Below are 24,026 nucleotides of genomic sequence, written 5' to 3' on the forward strand. Positions count from 1 at the left end.
GTAAATTCTTGTCAACTATTTACCTGAAAATGCTTTCCAATTCCTGCTCCTTTTCCTCTCCTTCAAGAATTCCCATTATTCTTAAGTTTCCTCTCCTGATGGTGTCAGCTATTTCTCGTATTTCTCTTTCGTTTTTTTTTTTTTCATTCTTCAGTTTCTCTCTTCTTTCTTCTGATTTATTTCTAGATTTCGGTCTTCAATATCACTGATCTTTTCTTCCATTTGGTTGACTCTATTTCCCAAGCTCGTTATTTCATTTTTTCAACTCTTGCAGTGTGTTCTTTATCTCCAGAAGGTTTTTTCGGTTCTTTTTGAGGGTTTCAATCTCCTTGCTAAAGAACTCAGTCTGCTCATCTAGTTTATTCAATTCCTGAAATTATTGATATGATTCGTTTCGGATCTCACTGAGTTTTTTCAGAAATACCATCTTGAATTCTCTGTCATTTAAGTCATATATTTCTATGTCTGTAAGCTTATTTTCTGGAGATTTTTCTCTTTCTTTCTGAGATGCCTTGTCACCTTGGTTGTTCATGGTGTTTAATGGACTGTTTCTCCACCTGGGCATTAATGAAAGTGTGTTCTGCTTTTTTTTTCCAGAAAGATTTATTATATAATGGTCCCTAGCCTGTTGCAAATAAGGTGTTTTTCTTTTGGTTTCCAGTAGGTGACGTCTAAGCCTCTTGGATCTCTACTTTATATAAAGTGTTAATAGTGTCTTTTCTTTCCTTATAGATGTTTAATCATGCTTGCTACCCTCAGTCTCAGTTTCATGTCAGTGTTAGTGACTGTTTCAGTAGCATTTGCTCAGATTCCCCTGGGACTCCACGGTGTTCCGTCGTGGAGGGTATGGGGGAGGGGCTCTATGTGTTGGGGGTTGGAGGCTGCGGCTCAGCCTCAGTTTTGCAGCTGCGGCTGGTAAAAATCAACTGTTGTTTCTCTGCCATCCCCGCTTTTCTGCCTTCCTTGTTTCTCTGCCTTCTGCCCTGATGATTGGGCACTGCCGCCAGCTGCTTGGAACTCACAGCACTCTCAGGCAGGGCTGTTCAGGGAACTCGCCGTTCCTTCTCCCTTCCACCTCCTCCTACAGGAAGCTCTGGCTGCGAGAGGCAGCTTTGTTTCTCCCAGTCCACCGCCCGACACCCACGGTTCTGACCTGTGGTAGCTCTTATGCGCAGATCCCACGCTTAGACGTGCTGGTGTGCAGTTTGTGTGTTTTTTGTTGAGTTTTAGGTGTTTGGCTTATTGTTGTTTCAAGAAGAAAGATCTGGGAACGTCTCTTATGCCTCTATGTTTAATCTAGTCTCTCAATGTAGGCCTGTTTAGATTTGCATGCTAGAGACTATGATTTTCTGCACTCCAACTTCTAGCTTTATTTGCAGTACTAACAGAAGCACAGTCTGGATGTGTGTGCATTTTGTATTTCTTAACCTACATTACCACATTGCCACTATCTACTACCTTTGACATCTCTGTGGAAGCCTGATACCTTATACTTGCCCAAGTTCTTTCTTGCCCAAGTTCTGATTGAATTGGAAAGAATGGAAAACAAGCAGGTGGAAAACCAAAATATTATCTTTATAACAGATAAGGGCTCAGTTGCAGTACATCTCACTTGGCCTATATCTGCTGGACAGATGAGCTTTTTGATTCTGAGCCCTGGAATTAAAGAGATTTACTGGTCCTTCCTGTCCCAACACCCAAGCCCAGGATCAGTGAGCCACGGCATGTGTACCCTCCCACAAAGACAGAGCTAGCTTCTAAAGGAACATAATGGAAACTGTGCCCTGTAGTCCAGCTTACTCTTAAGAGTATGCCCAGTGCCTTCTTCCAAATTCAACAGTCAGGTAACAGTGAGTGAGAATATGGGAAAAGGCAGTAATGTTTCAATAACATTCCCTCTAAATGGAAATAAATAGCAGGAGTGGGGGGGGCGGGAAACCTTCTCTCTCACTCCGAATATTCTCTATTTGGGAAATGATTTTAACCAGTTGTTTTAAGCATCAGTCTAATGGCTAAAAGGTTCTTTGATCAAATTGAACGAAGCCAGGTTGAATTAGAGAACTGAAGAGGAGTGTGCGGGTACATGTATTTAGGCAGCTAATAGAGGTAATGAGCCAGGTTAAAATTTTTAGAATACCTTAATTGAGAGGATAGCTTAGTTGCTGAAATGTAAATACCGCATTGTCAGTAGATTTTCTCTATCAAAACAAGGGGAGAAGGCCTGTTAGGTGGAATGCTCAGTAACCTGCTGTTGCCACTTCAAGTTTCCAAATCCCTGTCTAGTTCAGTTAAGGATTTGATTAACTGCCTTGAACCATCTTAAATTCTGTGCTTTGCTAGCACACAACATAATCTAGGGCTGTGTGCTTGATATCTAAGAAGCAGTTAATTTTTATATTTCTAGGTTCCTCTACCTCAGAATTATGGTCAGAACTCTGATAAATAATTTCAGGACTTAAAAGAATAGTAAAGATATCTTTGTAGCATTAGAGACTGCTCCTTTACTTCAGACAGAACTTAATTCTAACATTTTCAGGTGCACGGGTATCTACATTTTTGTAATGATAGCAGTATAATTATAGTAAAAAGAGAGATGCATCTATTTTGCTTAAAGTAATTAAATAGTATCTATATACATCAGTCTGGACAGAAGGATTTTTTTAAAAGGGCAGAAATGACTTGTGTGTTGTCATCAGCATAACCGATATACGAGTATATATACATGTCTGAGATTAGTATATTTTTCTTTACAAAAGATTGTAAGGAATGTTTACATTTTACTATACCTCAAATACTAAATCTTATCGAACTTTTATTATCTTAGTTCCATGTTCTAAATGGCTGATAATGTGTGGATTTTCTTATAAACTGTTTTGAATGACTGTATATATTAACAGCCAGTTCTTTTGATGCTGTTGTGAATAATATCTGTAGCGTTAAATAAAAGTTGTAATAATTTGCCGCCTTTCATTTATGAAGGTGACCTACTTTCAGTAGAGTACTCTTTTGAGAGATCTTTTCAGAAGTGGGAGTGAATTTGTACTGACTCATACACATTTTTAACTTGGTTAAGTGCATATTTTGTGTAAAATAATTTTCATTGTTGTGTAAAATCAAGGGTGAGAGAAAAAGAAAGTGAACTATATGGTGAATAAAACTTGCCCAACTAGTATAGTCGTCTAACTAAAGTACTAAAACACATGTTAATGTTTATTAAATTATGTGTGGTTGTGGTATTTTAGTTTTGAGTTCCTGATAGTTAATTGGGATAGTTAATTGGGTATAGAAACAGGGCATTTTTCTTATTGCCGCTTGTTGGAAAGTGACCCTACTGTAAAATTGGTACATGATTTTTAAATTATGTGAATACAGTTGATGGATGCCAGGCCTTCAAACACAGGTGCAGAGAGGGTGCAGGCCTTGCTGTTAAGTGTGTGCTTATCTCTAATTAAATCTTATGTTTCGTAGACAGTGATCCCATCAGGCTTTCGTGTTGGAATGAAGCTTGAAGCTGTAGACAAAAAGAACCCGGCATTCATCTGTGTTGCTACGGTAACAGATATGGTGGACAATCGTTTCCTGGTACATTTCGACAACTGGGATGAGAGCTATGACTATTGGTGAGACATTTTCTGTTGGCTGTGTGCTTTTCCTAATTTAGTGTTTATCCAAGTAAACCAGGTATATGGTTTAGAAACAATATAATGTAAAGCTTGTGACAGAAAATAATAGTGCTGACCCACTCTTTTCTATTTCAGATTTTTAACCTTTAACATGTTCCATATGGCATGTATTTCTAAATAACATCCTTTAGTTCTACTTCATGATTTGTCTTTTAGTTGACTTCCTCCTGTGGAAATGCTGTTTATAAACCATTTCTAACATATGGTCACACTCAGAGCACACATAGACACGTTTTTCCCTTCATCTTGGATGTCTTCTCTTATTTTTTAGGAAAACATTTTCCTATTTCTTTTGTATTTTCATGCCTGGTAGCTAATTTAACCATTTATAATAGCTGAATGCAAATATATTAATTGAGGAATGTTGTTTTTAATCCTTATAATTTTTGGATATACCAATAAAGTAGTAGGAACAACATATTATGAAATTATATAATTATAAAATAATTATAATAAGCCATTATGTTTTAATTAAATAATTGAAATAATGATTTTCCATACTTAAATCATGTTTATTGATCACTATAATTCAGCCTCTTGGTGAAAGAAATTTCTGACAGGTTTAGTTCCTTCCAGAGGATACTTACAATGAAAACGTTTTAGAGAAGTGACCGATATTTTTATAAAATAGGACTATTGTTATAATATCGAATGAATATTAATTTATATAAATGTTGTTAAATTTCAAGGAAACTTGTTTTCTGACCTTACTTTGTAGTGTACATACATTTACATATTCAGTAGAACCATCAATAATTTCTTTTACTCAAATTGGATTCTTAGACACCAGTTTTACTTGCATTATTTTAAGGAGAATATTGAAAGCCAATTGCTATTAATGTTTTAAAAATACTTTTTATTATGTTACATATACTTTTTATAGAATTTTTTAATGTAGGTTAGTAATTCCATGATTATATCAGAGTCAAGTACTTTTAAACATTTTGGTGTGTTTTTCCCTACCTTTTTTCTGAAAAGCATAATTTTTCCTCATAGTATGTCTTTTTATTGGGTTTGCAATAAAAAAAAATTTGTTGAGATGTAGACCATTTCAAGCATATACAGAAGTAGAATATTAGAATGACCTTCCTGCTGTCATTACACAGCATCAACAATTATCAATTTATATTTGCTCTTGTCTCCTCTGTATTCCTGCTCCTAAAATCCCAACTCCAGGATTGTTTTGAAGCAAATTCCAGATATCGTTGGGTTTCATCTGTGAATATTTCAGTATATATCTTCTAAAACTAGGGAAGCTTTTTTTTTTCCCAAATGCTCTAAATGCTCTACTGTTGTTCTAAATGCTATATTGCTAACATACTTAAACATTCTCCCTAATTGTCTTGTTTTTTGTTTTTGTTTTTTTGCCGGGGAAATTGATAGTTTTAGGTCTACATTAGGTGCACACTTTGTGATTGCTTTGATATGTCTCAATCTCTTTTAATTTATATATTCCTGTTCCTCTGTATCTTCTTCTACTCATAACTGTTATTGAGGAAACCAGGTTGCTTGTCCTGTTGTCTCTCACAGTCTGGATTTGCTGATTGAACCCTTGTCATATTGCTTATCATGTTCTTCTCATCTTCATATTCTCTGTAAATTGATGGTTTTGTTTCATTTAAAATTATCAATGTGAATAAGTGAATGAGAAAACTGTAAATTTAGAGATACTACAAATCTGCCTCTTCTGGGTCAAACTTGTTTTTCCCCTCCTGTGTCCGATGTGCTGTAATGATAACAATACCAATGTGATGAGTAGGATCCAGTACTTTTATAATGAATGATGCCTTAGAGCAATTTTTAGAATTTGTTGAAAAGAAAACCTTTTGTTTTTAAAGTTCTGATTCTTTTAGGGAGAATGATTTTGTTTTTAGCTTTTGCCTGATTTAAACAAAGTGGGTGAGTGTTAAAGATATTCTTGTGGTCTTATAAGTGTTACAGGTTTTAAAAGTATAAGTTGCTTATTTGACATGAGATGTATTTCCTTTAAAAACAAACTCTTGGAAAATAGTAATAAGGAAGTCTAGAAGAATTTATCACAATCACTTTTTTTTTTGATGCCAAATGCCTCGAGAATAGAAAGGAACCCAAGTTCTCTTTTAGAAAGAGCAAAGAAAAGAATTGAGCTCTTTTAGCTCTGATTTTGTATTTTTATGAATACAAAATAATTAGTTTTAAGATGGAATGTACTTTGAGAGTTTACTTACATTTCTAACTATTGACATGAAATTACATTTTATTAATTGTCATGAAAAGAATACAGTGTGTTCTCTTCATCAATACGCAATTAAAGCACATTGAAAATTGCTTAAATGCACTGGAATATCTCCAGCCTTATTAAATATTGTGTTCTTTGATCTTTGAATTTTGGAATGGTTTTTTTCCTGCATAAATTACTTAGGTATGTAATTGAGGTTACAAATTGGATTGCCTTTCCCCATTTAAAATAGTTTGGAAATGAGATTTTTTTTCATTTGAATAGTATAGTGATCTTATTTCTTTCACTTTAGTGGGAATTTAAACGTACACGCACATGTGCACACACACATTCGTGGTACTACATGTGTAGTTGCAATAAAACATTTCTTCCTCCCAAAAAGGGACACTGTGTAGTATTTAAATTTATGTGTAAGGTTTAAAATTTAAAATTATGTGTAAGTAGTTTTTTATGAAAGGAAAATAGTATTTATATTATAATAAAAGTTGGTCTATCTCTGGGTTTCTTCTATGCTTTTGTAACTGGTAGTTGGTAGCTGTTTAATTCTGTCCCTTGAATGTCATTGGATTTAGGACTAATCCTAAATATCACAGAATACTGGAACTAGAAAAGACTTTAAAGATGTGGGAAGGAAAGCCATCTCAGTGAGGGTCCTTCTGTCCTCGGGGAGAGCATTGGGCAGCCTCTTGGGCTCCTCACATTCCACTGCCTGAGGGTTCCACACAGCAGCACAGTGAGGAGTCACCTCCTCTTCTCCCTCAGGCCCTGGAAAGGAGCCTTCCTTTTAAGAAATGTTCTTTTCATGTCACCCTGTCTTTCGGGAACCAGGAATGCATGAGAACAGGACTGTTGAGTAGAAACCCCTAGTCAACTGAGGTTGCAGTTTCAATCATCTTTGAATTTCCGTCTAGTGTCCCAGTGAGTTGGCAAAAAATCAACAAACAGATCTATGAAACAAACAAATCTATAAAAAAAGAGGAGCACTGAGTTAGTGAATTAGAACAAACATGGGGCTGGGGCCTTTTACTGAGTGTATTAAGTGTACTGCAAACTTTTTTTTTAGAGATGGAGCTCTTTTACATGTATAAATTGGGAGTGACAGTAATTATATATGTTTCTTCAAAGTAATGTTGAAAAGTTTGCAGCGGTGTTGTCAGTTTCTTAGAGCAGTGTGAAAGGTATCAGGTTTGTCGTCATTGTTAAATCTGGGAAGCACCCCTTGGTGGTGGTAATGAATTATAGTGGTGAAAGGAACCTAGGTAGCTCTGCACTTCATCCCTGAGGGTCTCAGGGGGTCTAAGGAGGGAAATATAACACCACTATTTTGGCTGCAGGGTAGATGGTGATCAGTGCTTAATTATCAGAACCAACTGCTTGTTTTCTGTAGTGGCACATGGAAAGAAGGACTGACTGACTTATTAGAGAGTTCTTGGGGAAGGCTTCTTAGAGGACATGAGATTTGTGCTGGATCATGAAGGCTGACAAGAATCCGTACTTAGATGTTAGGTAGGAACTTTCCTGGCCAAGAAAAGCACACACTTTTGTTCAAGCTCAGGGTGAGGATGGGGGTGGAGCAAGCCAAGAGTATGTTTGGAGAATGGCAGCCAATCTATTCAGTAAGTGACTTAACTCTTCTCAGTTTCGGTTGCTCCCTGTGCAAAAATAAGTCTTCGTCGTCGTCATCATCATCGTCGTCATCATCATCATCATCATCATCATCATCCATCATCGGCTTCATCATCATCTCATAGGGTGATATGAGGATTAAAACAAGAGTTTTAGAAACAGAAACCAAATGATAAAAGGTTAAAGAGATGGCTGTGAGGAACATCAAGCTGTGAAGTTTGGCCCTCAAGGTGAAAGTGGATTATTGCTTGAGGGGAAGTCAACCTCTGAGGAAGGTTTTCTTTGTTTTTGTTTGTTTGTTTGTTTTTAGGCAGGCAGCCCTTGGTTGACCTCACAGATTGCAAGGACCTTGTCAGTTTACAATCCCTTATTTTTTATTTTTTACGTATGCAGCACCTGGTCTTCCTAGGTGATCTCCTATCCAAGCCCTAACCAGGCCCGACTCTGCTTAGCTTCCAAGATCAGATGGGATTGGGCTTGTTTAGGGTGGCATGGCCATAGACATGCACAGAGTTTTGAACTTGGTTTTAGGCTGAAGGAGACCACACTGGAGGGAGAGAGTGGAGATATCTGAAACAGTGGATAATTGGGGACAGCAGGTCCCATAGGAGGGAGTAACCTTGAGAAGGAATAAACTTTCTTCTCCCTCAACTTGGAGAAAATGGAGAAATGAAAGGAAAACTGACATTAGAGTAATGAGATGACATCTCCTTTAACTTTTACAAGTAGTCACTATTCAGGAATATCAGATTTTAAACTTGAAACAAATGAATGATATTAAAAATAGCTACTGTGGGGAATGGGATTATAAATGAATTAGGGGTGAAATGGAGAACTGGATGACTCAGCCAGATGAGGTTTAGGGTTTAGTAGTAAAACAGAGTGATGGAGGCCCTGAACAGTTGGCACGTGATGGAAGCCAGGAAGGTAGGGTACTGGAAAATAGAGTCATCATGCTCTGGATTTAGGGAGTGGGAGAGGCCAGGTGTCATGGATTTCTTCAGAGAAGCTAAATCATTATGGTTTGAAATGAAGACTTTGATGTTTTCTTTATGTAAGCATCTTAAATGTTTTTATTTGTCTCTCTGCCTAGATCTGTGGAACCCAGTGCGTATACGTTAGTTTCATTTAGCTTTTGGCAGTGACTGATAAAACCAGGATCTCTTTCTTTTCAAACCCCATGGGCTTAGTGAAATCACTTCTTTGTGCTTTTATAAAATGAGGATCATAATGACTATTCATTTTATTCTTATATTAAAAACATGGATTTTTCATGAATTGTTATTTCTGTTATCTACCAGTCTAGGTCTGATTGGATCTTAGCAGACTGTATTTATGAATAATTTGAACTTTTTTGTGAAATTTTAAAAATGAAAAAATTTTTCTTTTTTTTTTTGAAATTGATTTCTTTGATGACATACGTAAAAACCGAAAAGAAAGAGAGGGTAGGCACAGCAATCAACAATTTGCCAAACATTTTACCATTAGCTGATCTTTATTATATTGCTTCTGGGTTACATTTCTGCTTTTGAACACTAGATGGGACTAAGAGATGACTTGTGATACTATAGTAGCAGGAAAGATTCCACAGCCTTCCAACTTCTGAATGAAGGCTTGTCTGCATTTTGAGAGAGTATAAGTAAACTAGATAAATATAAGGCTGTTTTTATTTTCTCTATTGCGATAGCTTTATTTTAAATGGTGACTTTGATCAATATTTAGGTAATATTAAAACCTTATTATGTAAGATTCAGGTTGTATAGGAATGAGTGGCCAAAATATGCCACAGTATTTTCCTTAATTGTAATTTATAGAGAAATCCAATAAAATCAAAAGAATTAGTAATATCTAATGCTCTTACTTTAATCACCAAGAGCCTGGCAGATAATTATAAAAAGTGCTCAGTAGCTATATGAAATTGAGGAAAAAATTAAACACATGTTATGTACTTGTTTTCTTTTTTTCATTATAAATGGCCCCTATATGAATGAACAGCTGTTCCTAAAATAAAATAAAAATTTTCCCTAAAGTAATGGCAGTGCATCATTACTAATAATCCATACCAAATAGAGGTCCATAGCTTCGTTTATACAATTTATAACAGAAGGATGTTTCTTAAGGAATTGTGTATTAAAATATCTTTAATGAAAAATATATATTGTACAAATGTACCAATTGCTGTTTGAATTTGATATTAACTTAGCAGTGCTCGTTTTCTTTTATATTTCTAAAATGACATACACTTACACATGTAACCCTAATATATATAAAAAGATAATAGAATGGGTAAGGAATAAGTGAATAAGTGAATGAAAGGAATAAACCTTTCATTTTAAATTTAAAGATATTTTCCACTAAAATAATTTGAGAAAAATCAGCATTATGTTAGGATTACATCAACTCACCTCGTGTTACATTTAGTATTGTCCACTTAGGAAGGATGACTTGAGAGGTGGTGACTGTATGGAAGTGTCATTCAATTGGTACTTTTCTTGGAAAGTTCTTTGTTTTTCACTACTCGTAAGACTTTTTTATTCACCGGAAACTCCAACCACTGTTACCTTCCTGGCTTTCTATCTTCTGGTTTCTCATCTAGAGGGCTGTGTTGAGACTTCCTGATCTTTAAGGCTGGACTCAAAAGATCTGGTTAATAGAGCAAGACTGGACTCTCTGGCATCCTTTAGACCAGCATTTCCCAAACTTATCTTCTACAGAACACTAATGTTCCACATAATGCTAACGAGTTGCCCACCAAAGTTTGTTTCATAGTGAAATATCTTTAGGAAATGCTAAGTTAAACCATTTGAAACTGATTTGTTTATAGTGTAACTTCACAGTCTTAATATGCTAATGATGTGTTTTATAAATCTGTAAGAGGGAGAGGAATATTTTCCTGAAATATTTTGACCCTCATTTTTTAAAAAAACTTCATTATGCCTGTTATCTTTGAGAACACAGATAGGAAATATTCTATCAAGTTTTTTTAAAAGGATATTAATTGTGACATGCCTGTAGGTGCCTGTATCTTTGCAATACTATTATAACTAGTCTAGTGTAACTATGGCCTCCACTTTATATTATGTTTGCCTGGCAAAAATCCCAACTCTGGTTGCATCTAGCTTTCTGCCTACGGTATGCCTGTGCCTGAGTAGTTGACCATAGCTAAGAAAGGCACAACATGCTGATGGGTCTGACTTCACATATGACTGCTAACCTCAAGTGGGCCCTTAGTTCTACCCCATAGTCCTGCTCCAGATCCATGTCTAGTCTTCCAGACCACTAAACTTCACTCCTCTTTTTTTTTCTCTCAAATTTCTCATAGCCCCTTTCCTAATCTTCCTCTTGGCTGATAACCTTGCTTCCTATTTGTTGAGAAAAAACACACAGAGATGTTCACATGCTCCCACCATCTTGTCTGCTAGGTACCTTTCTGATTTCTGCCCATGGACAGAGCCTTCTCTGTAACTGTGGGTGATGCACCCCTGCTGTCATGCACAGGATTCCATTCCCTCTCAGAGTCAGTTCTCTCTCTTCTGCGTCAGTAGGTCATCCCTCTCTATTGAATTATTCCTAGCAGTACCCGAGTGGGAGAAAGGATTTTTGTTTGTTTTGATACCTGTGGAAGCCCTAGCACCTAGAATGGTGCCCTGATCTTAGTAGTTGTTCCGCATAATTTCTTGATAAATTAAGTAATATTTCCCATCTTTTAAAAAAACGTTTTATTTCGAAGCCATTCTAAACTTAGTAAGTTTGTAAAATTGTACAGAGAATTTTCCTATAAGCTCACTCAGCCTCCCCTTAATGTCTCATTTCTCTGCTTCCTTTTAAAACATAACTCTTTAAACATTTTTTTCTGTACTAGCTGTCTCCATCTTTTCTCCTTCCATTTTCTCTTAAACCTACTCTAATCAGGCTTTTGCACTTTCCCATCCCCAGCTCTACCAATATCTTTATATTGATAAATCCAATAATCAGTTCCTGTTTTCTTTTTTTCTTTGATCTAGCAGCAGCTTTCCACCCAGTTGATTTTTTTTCTTCTTTCCTTCTCTTACTTTACTAGTTATTCCTTCTTGGTCTTCTTTCCTACCTCTTCCATTCTCTCTGTACTCATTCTCTTGATGGTCTCACATCTGCTCGTGGCTTTAAATACCATCCCAAATGTTGATCCTCCCAAATGTGTACTTTTAGCCTTGATCTTGCCCTTGAACCCTAGATTTTTATTCTCATTATCTATTTGACATCTTTACCTGTCTGTCAAACTTATGTTGATAACAGAACTCTTCATTTACCAGTTGGAATGCTAACGACTGTGCTTGTAGCCTTCACATCTCAGAAAATGATGGTATCTTCTTCTAATTGCTGTTCCCAAACCCTTAGAATGTCTTTGACGTGTTCACTTTGCTCACACTCTATATCAAATCTATCAGCCTATCCTGTTGGTTCTTCCTTTAAGATACAGACCTAAAAACATGATCACTTCTCATCTTCCCTACTAGTACTCTCATTCAGGCCATCATCATCAACTCTTGCAAAAGCCTTCTAACTCTCTCATTCCCAGTGTGGTTTATTGTTTGCAAAGCAATCTTTATTTTACTCTGAGTAAAATCCCAGGACCTAACTATGGCCTAAAAGCCCTTCCTTATATTATTTCCTATTCTCTGCTTCTCTCAGTCTATCTCTGACACAGTCTTACTAGACTCCCACCTCATAGCCTGTGGATTTGCTTTTCCTTTTGCATGGAATGGCTTTCCTGTATATATTTGAGTGGCTCAATTCTCCGTTTACTTCCAACGTCACCTTATTTGAGGGGCCATCTTGACCCCTTTATGCTAGACAAAGGAGTGCCTTTCCGCTGTTGCATTCTACTGCTTCTTTTTCTGCATGCTGCTGGGCTACCAGAGTATATGTTTTGTTTGTTTGTTACTTAATTTCCTGTCTCTTCCCACTATACTGTAAGCTCCAGGAAAGCAAAAACTTTGTATGTTTTACTTGCTCTTTTATCCTCAGTGCCTATCCCAGTGTCTGGCACATCCTAAGCACTCAGTATTTGAATGACTGAAGTGAGCAATTGAATCAATGAAATGTTGCATATTGAGATGAGGAATACATAGAACAAGTTTGGTTAAGAACAAGAAATCAGATGTACCAGACGTATATACTGATAAAGAGGCTCTGAAAAAATATGTGCTTGACTGAAGTAAAACTGACACAGAGGAAAAGAGTGAGGAAAAGAAAGGAATAGCCTGACTTTAGTACCTGATCTCTGCCATTCTAATGGGTGATAGAAATACGATGTTTGTTTATTAAAGGTGTTTGACCTTCCTGCTTTTGTACATTTGCTGCTAGAGATGCCGAAATAATTTTAGCTTGCCTGTCTATGCAGGATTATTTATGTATACATTTATTTTTCCACATGATTTTTATGAATGGGAATTCTGAATATTAATGACATAATCTTTGAATTTTAGCGATATTTCAAGTCGTAGAATATAACAAAATTTATGGGAGAACAAAAACTGCCTGATAGCAAATTTGTATATTTTTATCTAATAAAAATCTACTTGGTATTAATATATTGGAAGAGTGAAAGATCTTTTTGCTGAGGAACAAGGTTGAGCAATTTTTTTCCCAGATCAATTATAATAAGGTGTTCACAATCTCTAATTAATGTTTTTTACTTTCACTGGTATTTGAGAATTCTAATTACAATTTTTAATTTTATATAACTTACAGGTGTGAAGCATCTAGTCCACACATTCATCCAGTTGGTTGGTGTAAAGAACATAGAAGAACCCTTATTACTCCTCCAGGTTAGTGTTTATTATATGTCTAATATTATTCGTATATATCAGAAATAGGCAAATGTTTTCTATAAAGGGCCAGATAGTAAATATTTTTGATTTTTGTAAGCCATGTAGTCTCTGTCAGAACTGTTCAGTTGAGATGTAACACAAAAGCAGCCATAGACAATATGTGAAAAATGAGCATAGTTGTATTGCAGTAAAACTTGATTTGCAAAATGAGGCAACCTGCCTACAGGTGGTAGTTTGCTGACTTGTGATACACCTGAAAGTATATTAAGCATTGGTTTAGTCCTTAACAAAGTCTCAACATTTGTTTTCTTTGGAAAAATGGGAAGTTCTGTTTTAAAAGATCTTTCATTTCTCAAGTCGAAATTCATTTCTAGCTAGACTGTATAAATACATATTGAAATATAGGGTCTAACCACAGAAGTGAATTGTCTAAGGCTTTGATGAGTAGTAAAATGGATGTATGGGACAGAATTTGAGGATAGAGCCTAGACCATACATGGCAAGGTCAATTCTGGCAAAAGTACAATGTTCACATTTAAGTGAGAACTTGATTTTTGGCATTAGATTTTTGTTTTTATTTAGCCTAGATCAAACTCACACATTCATTTTCTCTCTCTCTCTATTTTTTTTTTTCTGTTGTGATTCCTGATTCCAAAATAGATTTTGCACCTTTAGACTAGTAGTACCTCTCTGTTCTCTAAGTAGTTTTCAGATACTTCAACTATCTGCTGCTGGCCCCAGAGGCTTTGCAGCTTATTCACACTCTCTTTGACATGGAACAGTATAACTGCTGATTATAGTCTCTTTGCTTTATGTCAATTTGAGTTTATCTTCATGTGCTAAAAACAGATTCTGTGGCTCCATCAAAATTAAGACATTGAGTTGCTGAGCATATCACTACTTAAGGTGCCATGACTACTGATATGAAAAGACAGGGTCATCAGCTAACATTGTGTCACTTGGCTGTTAGGTGGTTGCTTGTGGATGCTCTTGTGAGTAATGAAGGTTGCCATTACCACAGGGAAAGGATAGCTCCTTGGTTTCCTAAGAGTAGTTGGGTTGATGTTGCCTGCAGCATGTAAACAGCAGAGACTCAGCTCGGAGCTTCAAATACTTGTTTTATTCCATTCTAACAACTGGTTTCATTTTTAGGCCTGTCTCCAGTTCCTTGATGCTGTGTGTGTATCGCAGTTAGTGTCTGGATATTTACTCACTCAGGGAACCAGTCATTCCAGTAATGGGTCAGGCGGGTCCCTTCCACTTTCTGAGTATTCTCATATGTTAAGGGACAAAAGCCTCTGTCCTTTACTGATTCACAGAGCTGTTTTAAAGATGAAAGAGTATTTACATAGCCCTAAAGTATTAAAGCAGGACATTAATGGTTTCCTGGCCCTAATGTGGTGCTACCTCCTGTGTCCTGTGGCTTATGTAGCATTAGGAGCTGGTAAATAATGATTGCCACTATCATCATCTAAATTCCTGGGAGGATTCTTTTAGATTTACCAATTTGACCAATTTGATGTTGAGCTATTTCTTTTCTTTTCTTTTCTTTTTTTTGGTCATTATCAGGGATCTGGTAAATAAATAGGAAACTGGTGAACAACAGGTTCCTGGTTGTGTCTTCACAGCACTGAGTTAGGTACCTGAGAAGGGGTGGTATAAGGCATTATTGCTGACTTCTGATGTGAGGCAAATAACCAAGGCTTTGTCACCTTTCGTGAACTTGTATAATTCAGTAGAAGAGAAAATATGTAGCTTTTTTACAAATTAAAATTGCATGTTAAAAAGTGCCACACAAAAATGTGAATATACTGAGTGCCATTAACTGTACACCTAAAAATGGTTAAAATGGTAGATTTTATTTGATATATTTTTTACCCTTCTCCCCACACAGTTAAAACAAACAAACAAACAAAAAACTGCCAAATAATGAGATGGTTTGTAGGGCCTGTGCTGATGTTACTCTGCTCTTTGGTTCCACGACAAAAAAAAGATGCTCTTTCTCTGGTCCCTTTTTGCTGCAGGCAGGTTCCTGGCTTGATCTCTGGTCTCTCATCTGAAAAGAAGGGACCCTAATCACTAGGGTCTCCATAGGCAGCTGTTCTTTTGAGAACCTTGCTACTTTGTGGATCAGTCCCCTGAACAGCTCTGCTGGCCATGCTTGTGTTTTCTCTAAAGATGTAACATATCTGCAGTTCTTCCAAAATTAACGTCTTCATGCCTTTTAAAAAAATGATTTTTATTTTGAATTATTCAAATTACATATTAAGACATACATGTTTTTTAAAGTTTAGAGTAAAAATAGAGATGACTACTGTTATCTCTATTAATAGTTTAATAATTGGTCATTGTCTCCAGAAAAACCTTTTTGTCTCTGGGTTTGTTCATACATGCATGCATGAACAATCAGATTTAATATCACTTAAACTGTGCAAGATATGTTTCTTAAAATATGTTGTAAAATGTTTACATACACAGAAATATTTGCGTATTTACTCCCTAAAACTTTTAGTTTGAAACAATTTTAAATGTACAGAAAAGTTGCAAGAGTAGTACAGAACTCATCTATACCCTTGAACTATAGACCTATTCAAGGTTGTCAGTTGTGTCAATATGTCATTTGTAGGAAAAGGATCAAGCATTGCACAGTTGTCATGTCCCTCTAATCTCCTTTAAGTAGGCTCTCCTTGACTTCATAACCTCGTTATGTTTGAGGTTACAGATTAGTCATTTTGTAAAATGTTACTTAATTTGGGTATGCTTAGTGTTTTCTTGTGATTAGACCTAGGTTATGTGCACTTTTGGCAGAAATATCACAGAAATAATGATGTGTTTCCATTGCATCCTCTCAGGTAGCACATAATTTCAGTTTGTCTCATTACTGGATGATTTGTACCATTAATTGATCAAGTTGGTGTTTTCCATGCTTCTCCACTAATGTAGTTTTTTTTTTTTTTCTCAGTAATAACTTATGAGGAGATACTTTGAAATTGTGTAAATATCCTGTACTTCATCCCTGTATCACTCACTAATTTTCATACGGAATTATTCTCAAAGTTGCTAAATGGTTAATTTTTCTTATTTTATCATTCCTTGTAGATAATTAGTTGATATTTTTCTACAAAGACTACCTTTCTTATCTTCCCATTTATTCATTCAATTAATTTATATCAGTGTGAGCCCATAGATTACTATTGCCATTAGTGGGTTATAATCCATTACTAGCATTATTTATTTTCATGTGCAGATTTTCTCAGATTATGGGAAATAGGGAAATCATGATCAAAATGAAAACAATTTCATTATTACAAATAGTTCTGAATGTGAAATTAGTTTAAAGTTGTTACGTGTAATATGCACATAATTTCCTACATTATAATGATAACAGTATTTCGTAATATTATAGGTCAGTCTGTAGTTTTCACTATCAGTTTGGTTAAACTTGATAGGATTTACTTTCTTTCTTTCTTAGGTTACCCAAATGTGAAACATTTTTCTTGGGATAAATACTTAGAAGAAACTAATTCTTTACCTGCTCCTGCAAGAGCTTTCAAAGTGGTGAGATAATATATTTATAATATTTGATTAATTTGTGTTGATGATAGTGCTCATTAATTGAAGTTTAAGAACAGAAAGAAGTGGTCTGGTGGTGAATTGGAATAGGATTGGGAGGGAAACAGAAGATCAAAGAAGATGTTTTTGAATTTTTACAGTTTTGAAAGCCAAAATTGTTATTGAGTTTTTTGTTGTTTGCATCTAAAAAATGCTTCCATTTAAAGTCTTCTTGGAAAATAATTCTGTTTGAGTCAGTATGGAGTAGTGAGTTGTTTGTACATCAGACTTCTGTTTTTCCAGCTAGGTATTCTAAAAGGCCAATCAGGACAGGACATTGTTTTTTAATGAAAATTATATTCAGTAATTAATTTGGATTTATTTATGGTAAGCTGAGATGCTTTTTTAAAATTTTATTGCTATAAATCATTATGTTTAATTACCAAAATTCAAGGTCATCTGCTTTTATTATAGTATCTTTCTAACCCAGGGTCATTGCTTCGTGCACATTAAGATTTAAAGTGAACCTCATTTCTGTGGAAGGGAAGAATAAGAAATGAAATGTATTCTTAAATATTTTCCATCTAAAACAGCTTGCTTTATAATTTATATTTTTCCGTGAATATAAAGGAAAACAAAGATATTAAATACTTGAAAATATTTTAATGTGGCATAGTCTATTATAAACAACGTTTTTCTTTAAATGATCCTTTTGTGTATAAATTGCTAAGATTTTTAATGATAGCATTAGTAGATATGGCCCCAAATATAGAAGAAAAGAACATCAGAAATTTGTAAGAGAAAAACTATATTGCATGAAAAAAGCCACATCAAACAATGTATTTGATTCCAACTGATAGTAAATTCAGAATTTAAAAACGAGCAATGTTTAGAGTTATGCCATACTTACAAATTTTTATCCCACTCTCTAACTTTAACTTAGGCTAGTCCAAAGAAGAGCTACATTGCATTTTGTTTTGAACTGGATAAAATTACATCAATTACTATAGGTCTAGTGTCACCGACATCAGATAAAACTAAGATTTCTCTAGTTTGGCTTTTAGGTGTCTTGTATTGATTGTTTTGTATCTTGTAAATAATTTTCACACTTAATTTTCAGAGCAACACTTTTATTATAGCCATTTTACAGAAGAGGGATGTGAAGTTAAGGAATTTAAGTAATTTACCTAACATACTAAATAATCATCTTGCGTTCTACTGCCTATACTTTTTGTCAGAGGTTTATAACTTTCTGATGAGTACTAAGGTGTAGGTAGCTGTAGGTCCTCCTTCTCATTCCTGTGCTTACTCAAGTGATTCTGTCCTGTATGTTTTGATTGCTAATTTTCTTTTTCAGAAACTATTTTCTCTTTTCTGCTCTCATCACCTCTAATCTCTGTCTTATGTCTGCCATTTTAATGTTCTTCTCTGTTTTTAAAAATAATATTCATGCTTGTTGATTTTTGCCAATAAAAATAATTTTCATGCTTGTTGATTTTTGCCAAGACACTTCTAACTAATAAGAAAAAATTCTTGTCTTTCCTATGGCTCATTAAATAACCACGGTATTTTGAATTTCATCTTAAGATCTTTGGCTTTCCTTTTGCTCCTATGGCTGGGTGATGAGGCCATTTCTGTTGCTGAAGGGTTCGTCCATGTGATGTATGATTGTGTTTTTTGATAAGGAGGGTGAGGTCCAAAGCCACTCTGGGAACCCAAAATTCGAAAGGCTGTTTCTCTAAATAGCTCGTTTTTTTTTAAATTTTTAAATTTTTTACTCTGTTTTTATGACATAGAGCCCACCTCTTCCTCTAAATCTCACTGTATAAAATTTTTTGTTATGGCAGAAACCTCCACATGGATTCCAGAAAAAAACGAAGCTGGAAGTGATAGACAAAAGAAATCCTGTGTTTATTAGAGTAGCAACAGTTGCAGACACGGATGATCACCGAATAAAAGTAAGTTCTTTCTGCCGTGATTTTTTTTGCTTTCTGTTACAGGCCATCTTGGTTGGAAACTTTAAAAGATATTTAATTTGTGAAGTCCTGTAATTAAATTAGTAAAAACGAAGGAACATACAAATTAAGTTGCTATGCATTTTCATAAGTTAGTATTTATCCATTTTTTCCTTTTAATCTGTGCAAGAAGTTTTCTCTTTAATTATGACTGACTTTTAATATGCCATATCTACTTTCTCCCAATGTACACTCAAAATTTTAAAAGTCATAATTAAGAGAAAACATCTGACATAGATAATAGAGAAATTTCCTTTGAATAGAATACCTCATTCTCCAATGGTATGATCTTATTTTTTAAAAACTATGTCAATTTTTTTTAATGGGTTATATTAGATATAAACTTTTCAGAAGACCGTCCTGCCTTTTACTATAGGGTGAGTAAAAAAATAATTTTATGAATAAAATCAGTTTTTAATTAGAGTTGGGTTGATAAAAGCCAAGTACCTCTCATAAAGTAAGAAACAGGAAGATGGGTTTGGTTTATGAGGTCCAAGTGGGTAAAGTACAACGTAGCAGCAGTTCTAGCCAAGTAGCCAGAAGTTATCTCTCTTTCTGGCTTCTGCATTAACTTCACTCTCAAACCAGAACAATATGTGTTCTACATACTTCATAGGATCATTTAGAATTTCTGTTAGGAATAATAATAATTATAATAACAGCCAGATGTCAGATTTACATGGTGTTTTACAGGATAACATTTGCGGTGATAACCATGTGGGAAATTTATGTTATCACCATTATTTTATTGATGAGACTGAAGCTCAGAAAGACTAAATGAATTCCTTATTAATTGTGGACAGTGGCAGAACTAAGTCACAGTCTTAAATTTTAGAAGTTTAATTTTAAGCTTTTTTAAAAACATAATAATAAATCATATGCTTAGCTTTTTCTAGTGAGATAATGTATAAGAAAATAAATTATAAAATAACATGGAGAACCTGTGCAAAGGTGGTATTTCTTTCAAATATAAATTTTAGCATTTGATTCGCTATTTTAACATTATATCATTATTTAATATTTTAGAAAATTTTATAAATAATGGAAGGCCTGTGTTAATCTTTTGCATGTGTATTTTCTGGTTAATTGTGCTCAGTAATAATATAAGTCAAAGCAATCAGTATTTTAAGAGTAGAAGTATTTTTTTTAATCTAGACCAGTTATCAAAGAAATTTAGAATTAAGCAAAACTTATTTTTATAAATCAAATTAGTCAGAATTGGAAAAAATATGTGTTTTGGTTTGAGTGCGTCAAAGTTTATTCACATACGTAACTAGTAGAAATAAAATGTTTTAGCCTTTCTGAAGAGCATTTTGGCAATAGGCATCAAAAGTCTTAGAATATTGTTTACCCTTTAATTCAAGAATTTTAAATCTAACTATCGGCAGTGAACACAGGGCGCAATAATCACTTTATTGTTTAAAAAAAAAAAGAATTTTAGTCCTAGGAATTTTTGTTAAGGGAATAACCAAAGAACGTACACAAAGATAAAAATTGCAAGGAGAAAATAGCAGTGCTTTTTATAGTATTTAACATTGGGAACAACCAGAGCAGAATATTGGTAAAATAAATTACCCTATATCTATGTGATGTTAAATGTTTTAGAAGAATATTTAATATTGGCAAGTGAAGAATTCAGGTTTTTATGTATGGTATCCGGTATTGTGGGGTTTTTTTGTTTGTTTGTTTGTTTTTTAAGAATATATGCATAAGCAATTATGGAAATAAACATATCAAAACAATGACAGTCTTGTCTTGGGTTGCTAGGATTATAAATGATTAGGTTTTTAAAATTATCTGGTTTCAGGAACCTATGTTACTTTTATAATTTAAAAAAATCGAGTAACTCCGATTTCACATATGAGAAAATTTTGGCCCAGGAAGTTCAGATACCCTAAATACTCTAAAGCATAGACTAGAATCCAGCTCTTTTTACTTCTGGCTTGAATTCTCTTTCTAAACAACATCCTGGTCAATCTTTAACACCTAAAAAAGAGCTGCCTATCAGGTACGTAGCTGACAATCATCTTTTTATAATTAATGTAGTGAATTTCCTAGCTAAAAGCAAACCACTGAACAAATATCTATGGTTTTATGCAGTCTTCTAAAGAATAATGAACAGGTGACAATGACTCAGTATGAGGATTCAGCAGAGACTTCTGAGAATATAAAAAGCTTTTAGCAGTAGGCGTTTTTCTAGTAATATGGGAGATAACATAGTAAAAATACTCATTGTCTTTGTCATGAAAGAAGAGGAAAATAGAGACTAATTATTAGTATAGTTTAATATATCATCTTTCTCAGGGATAAAAATCAACTCTTTTAATAAAACCAACTTTTCAAAGTTACATGATATATAATATTTCACACCATGAGTGATCAGAGTTAAAATTTTTCTAACTTCCATGTATTTCATTAGATGCTGGTGGTGGTTTTTGTAGACATCCAAGGCCATTCCTATTCCTTTGCTCTGTATAATGTACCTTTTCTCTGTGGAAGCTCATAGGACCATCTGTCCCTGATATTCTGACGTTTTGGGATAACCTGTCTTGGTGTAAGGGTCTTTTTTCATCTGGTTATTCATGCCCTTTCACAATGGAGTTTCGTGTCCTTCAGTTTTTGGAAATGTTCTTGTATCATTGCCTTGATGACTTCCTCCTCTCGTCTCTGTTCTCTTTCTGGAATTCCTGCTACTCTGATATTAAACCTCTTGGATTTACCTCTGATTTTCTTATATTTTTTTTCTTGTGCTACTCTGATTTTATATTCTACTTGCTTAGAGATATTTATTCTATAATTTTCCAAACCTTATATTAAATTTTAATTACAACTGATTTTTTTTATTTCAAGAGTTTTTTTTTTTAATATTTTCTCATCTTTTCCTCTCCCCCCCTTTTAAATGACATCTTTTTATTTCCTGAAGCAATATTGTTTCTTATCTGAGAATACTAGTAATAGTTTTTCTTCTGTTCTCTGCTTATTTCTTCTAAATTTCCTTTTTAGTTATTTTGGCCTCTGCTTTCATATTGGAGACTCTCCTGAAATTCAGGTCCTTAATTGTTCACATTAAGAAAAAGGCACTCAAAATTAGCCGTTTTCATGGGTGGGACTTATCGACCATTAGGCTTCACTGTAGGGTTAGAAACCAAAGAGCCAGCTTTTCCCATGGAGATCCCCATTTGTCACCATCTGGATCCTTTCTCTGAAGCCTTTCAATTTCTGCCATCCCCCTCCCTTGGGAAGGGTGAACTTGGCAGTCACTAGGTGGGACAAGGAGAAGGACCAGTAGTGGAGCATTGCTGACTTGTTTAGTCCCAGTACTTTCCATCAAGCACATCACCACTTCATTTTTATCCTGAAGTTCAGAGCCTCCATGATTATATTTCTCTAGAAAGCAAACCTCTACTCTTGCAGGATTGTTGAAGGAACTTTTGCCTTGGTGGGCGGGTGGGGAAGTGGATCTAGGGGTCTAACCACTCCATATTCAGACTTCGAGCCAATCCTGCCAGTTTTCATATCCTCTTCCTTACCTACCTGCTGCCTCCAGATTGAGTCCTTCTTAGGTTTTGCAGGGTGAACTACTTTGCTTTAGTCCTGTACTTCCTCTGTAGGCATCAGAGTCACAGCCCACACATTCTCCCAGTAGGTCAGCACTCCTTCCCTTGTCTTTGCCAGCATTGTTGTTTCTTACCTATCAGCTGCTTTCCTTTTCTGTTCGTCCTTATGGGTTTATATCTTTTAAAATTTAACCTTAATTTTAGAAGTGAGCAGAGATAAGCACCTGGGTCCAAAATGTGTTTTATTGAGTTGCCTTTCATATGAACAAAAAAATCCAACCAGATCATTTTCTTTAAAAGAAATGGTGTGCTTTCTAAAAATATTATGTCTTAATCTTTAAATTGTCTATTATATGTATTAATTTTTATAAAGGGTCAAAATTATTCTTCTGGGTGAAGAATATATCCACTTTCCTAAGTTAAAATTTTAAATATGCGTGAATTAAGTCATTCATACTATACTTTGATTTATCATAGTACATATTTTTTTAGGATTTTTATTAAATAAAGCATCATTGCTGAGTTGCTTTATATGTAATTGTATTTATAGTGGATCATTTCTATTGTAAATATTTTGTATGTCTTTTTTATATTTGTAGAATTTTAAAAATATATTTCATGTTGTACATTTATGATTCTTCCTCTTTTGTTCTTTGTTCTATTTTGAAATGGTCTCCAGCAAGAGTAAAATTATTACTTAACATTACTAGAGTGCCTGATTTTTTTGTTCGTTTGTTTGTTAAAAACCTCTTAGTATGCCAAGGACTGAAGTAGTAAAAGTTACAAAACATAAAACGAAACTATATAAACCTTAATAAAATTATTTCATCTGGGCTTTTCCTCTTTTCAATATTCATGAGTAATTTCAGATTCACCAGTAATTTTGGTGTGTATCCAGGGTAGAAAACCATTTACTTGTTAGAACTGAGTTTGTTTGCTATAGGAATATTGCTAAATTTTGTAAAATATAGTTATTTATCTACAACAAATGGAACATAAGTTATTTTAACATTAATTCCACCGTGGAAGAAATAGAATTTAAGAATAGCAAGATTGGAAAACATTGGAGTTCCATATTTCTAGTAAAATAATCACTTAATGATTAGCTGAGAATTAGAATGCTTTAAATTTACTATAAGACACTAATTATGTGACTAATTTATGACTAATTATGACTAATTTATGGGTAGCATTGATAGCATAAGTTGATATTTTCAGAAAATTATAATGAATTTCATTCTCAATGTTCTTTAAACATTGTTTTTAATCAGAGGAAAGAAAAGGATTATTTCAAGTTAATTTAAGTGCTGCTATAATATTCAGTGTGTATGAATGATGAACAATTTTATTTTGGATTCTTGAATTTTAGGCCTGGTTACTCCTCTTAATTAGCTGTATGATTCCTTCTCCTCTTTAAGATAATATCCATGGTTTCTTCCAGGTCGGGAGATATATGGCTTTTAATTCTAGAATTAAATGATTTCTAAGCTTGAGAAAGTGGATTCTTTGTAAAGATGGTTGTTTTGAGCCCTTATATATGTACTTAAACAACTGTGTACTAT

At 34.5% G+C, this 24,026-nt stretch overlaps 1 protein-coding gene across 14 annotated transcripts in view; it reads left to right on the forward strand.

Annotated features, from left to right (window-relative positions):
• The window catches only part of L3MBTL3 (L3MBTL histone methyl-lysine binding protein 3), a 101,408-nt gene that overhangs the window by 42,360 nt on the left and 35,022 nt on the right, over positions 1-24,026 (forward strand). For all 14 annotated transcript variants that reach the window (XM_039849902.1, XM_039849896.1, XM_039849892.1 and 11 more), the window contains 4 exons: positions 3,469-3,620; positions 13,261-13,337; positions 16,813-16,898; positions 18,740-18,850. In XM_039849902.1, the coding sequence (XP_039705836.1) occupies positions 3,469-3,620; positions 13,261-13,337; positions 16,813-16,898; positions 18,740-18,850 (426 nt within the window). The remainder of the gene's footprint in view (positions 1-3,468; positions 3,621-13,260; positions 13,338-16,812; positions 16,899-18,739; positions 18,851-24,026) is intronic.

This window comes from Pteropus medius, unplaced genomic scaffold (genome assembly GCF_902729225.1).
Source record: "Pteropus medius unplaced genomic scaffold, Ma_sr-lr_union100, whole genome shotgun sequence".
NCBI lineage: Eukaryota > Metazoa > Chordata > Mammalia > Chiroptera > Pteropodidae > Pteropus > Pteropus medius.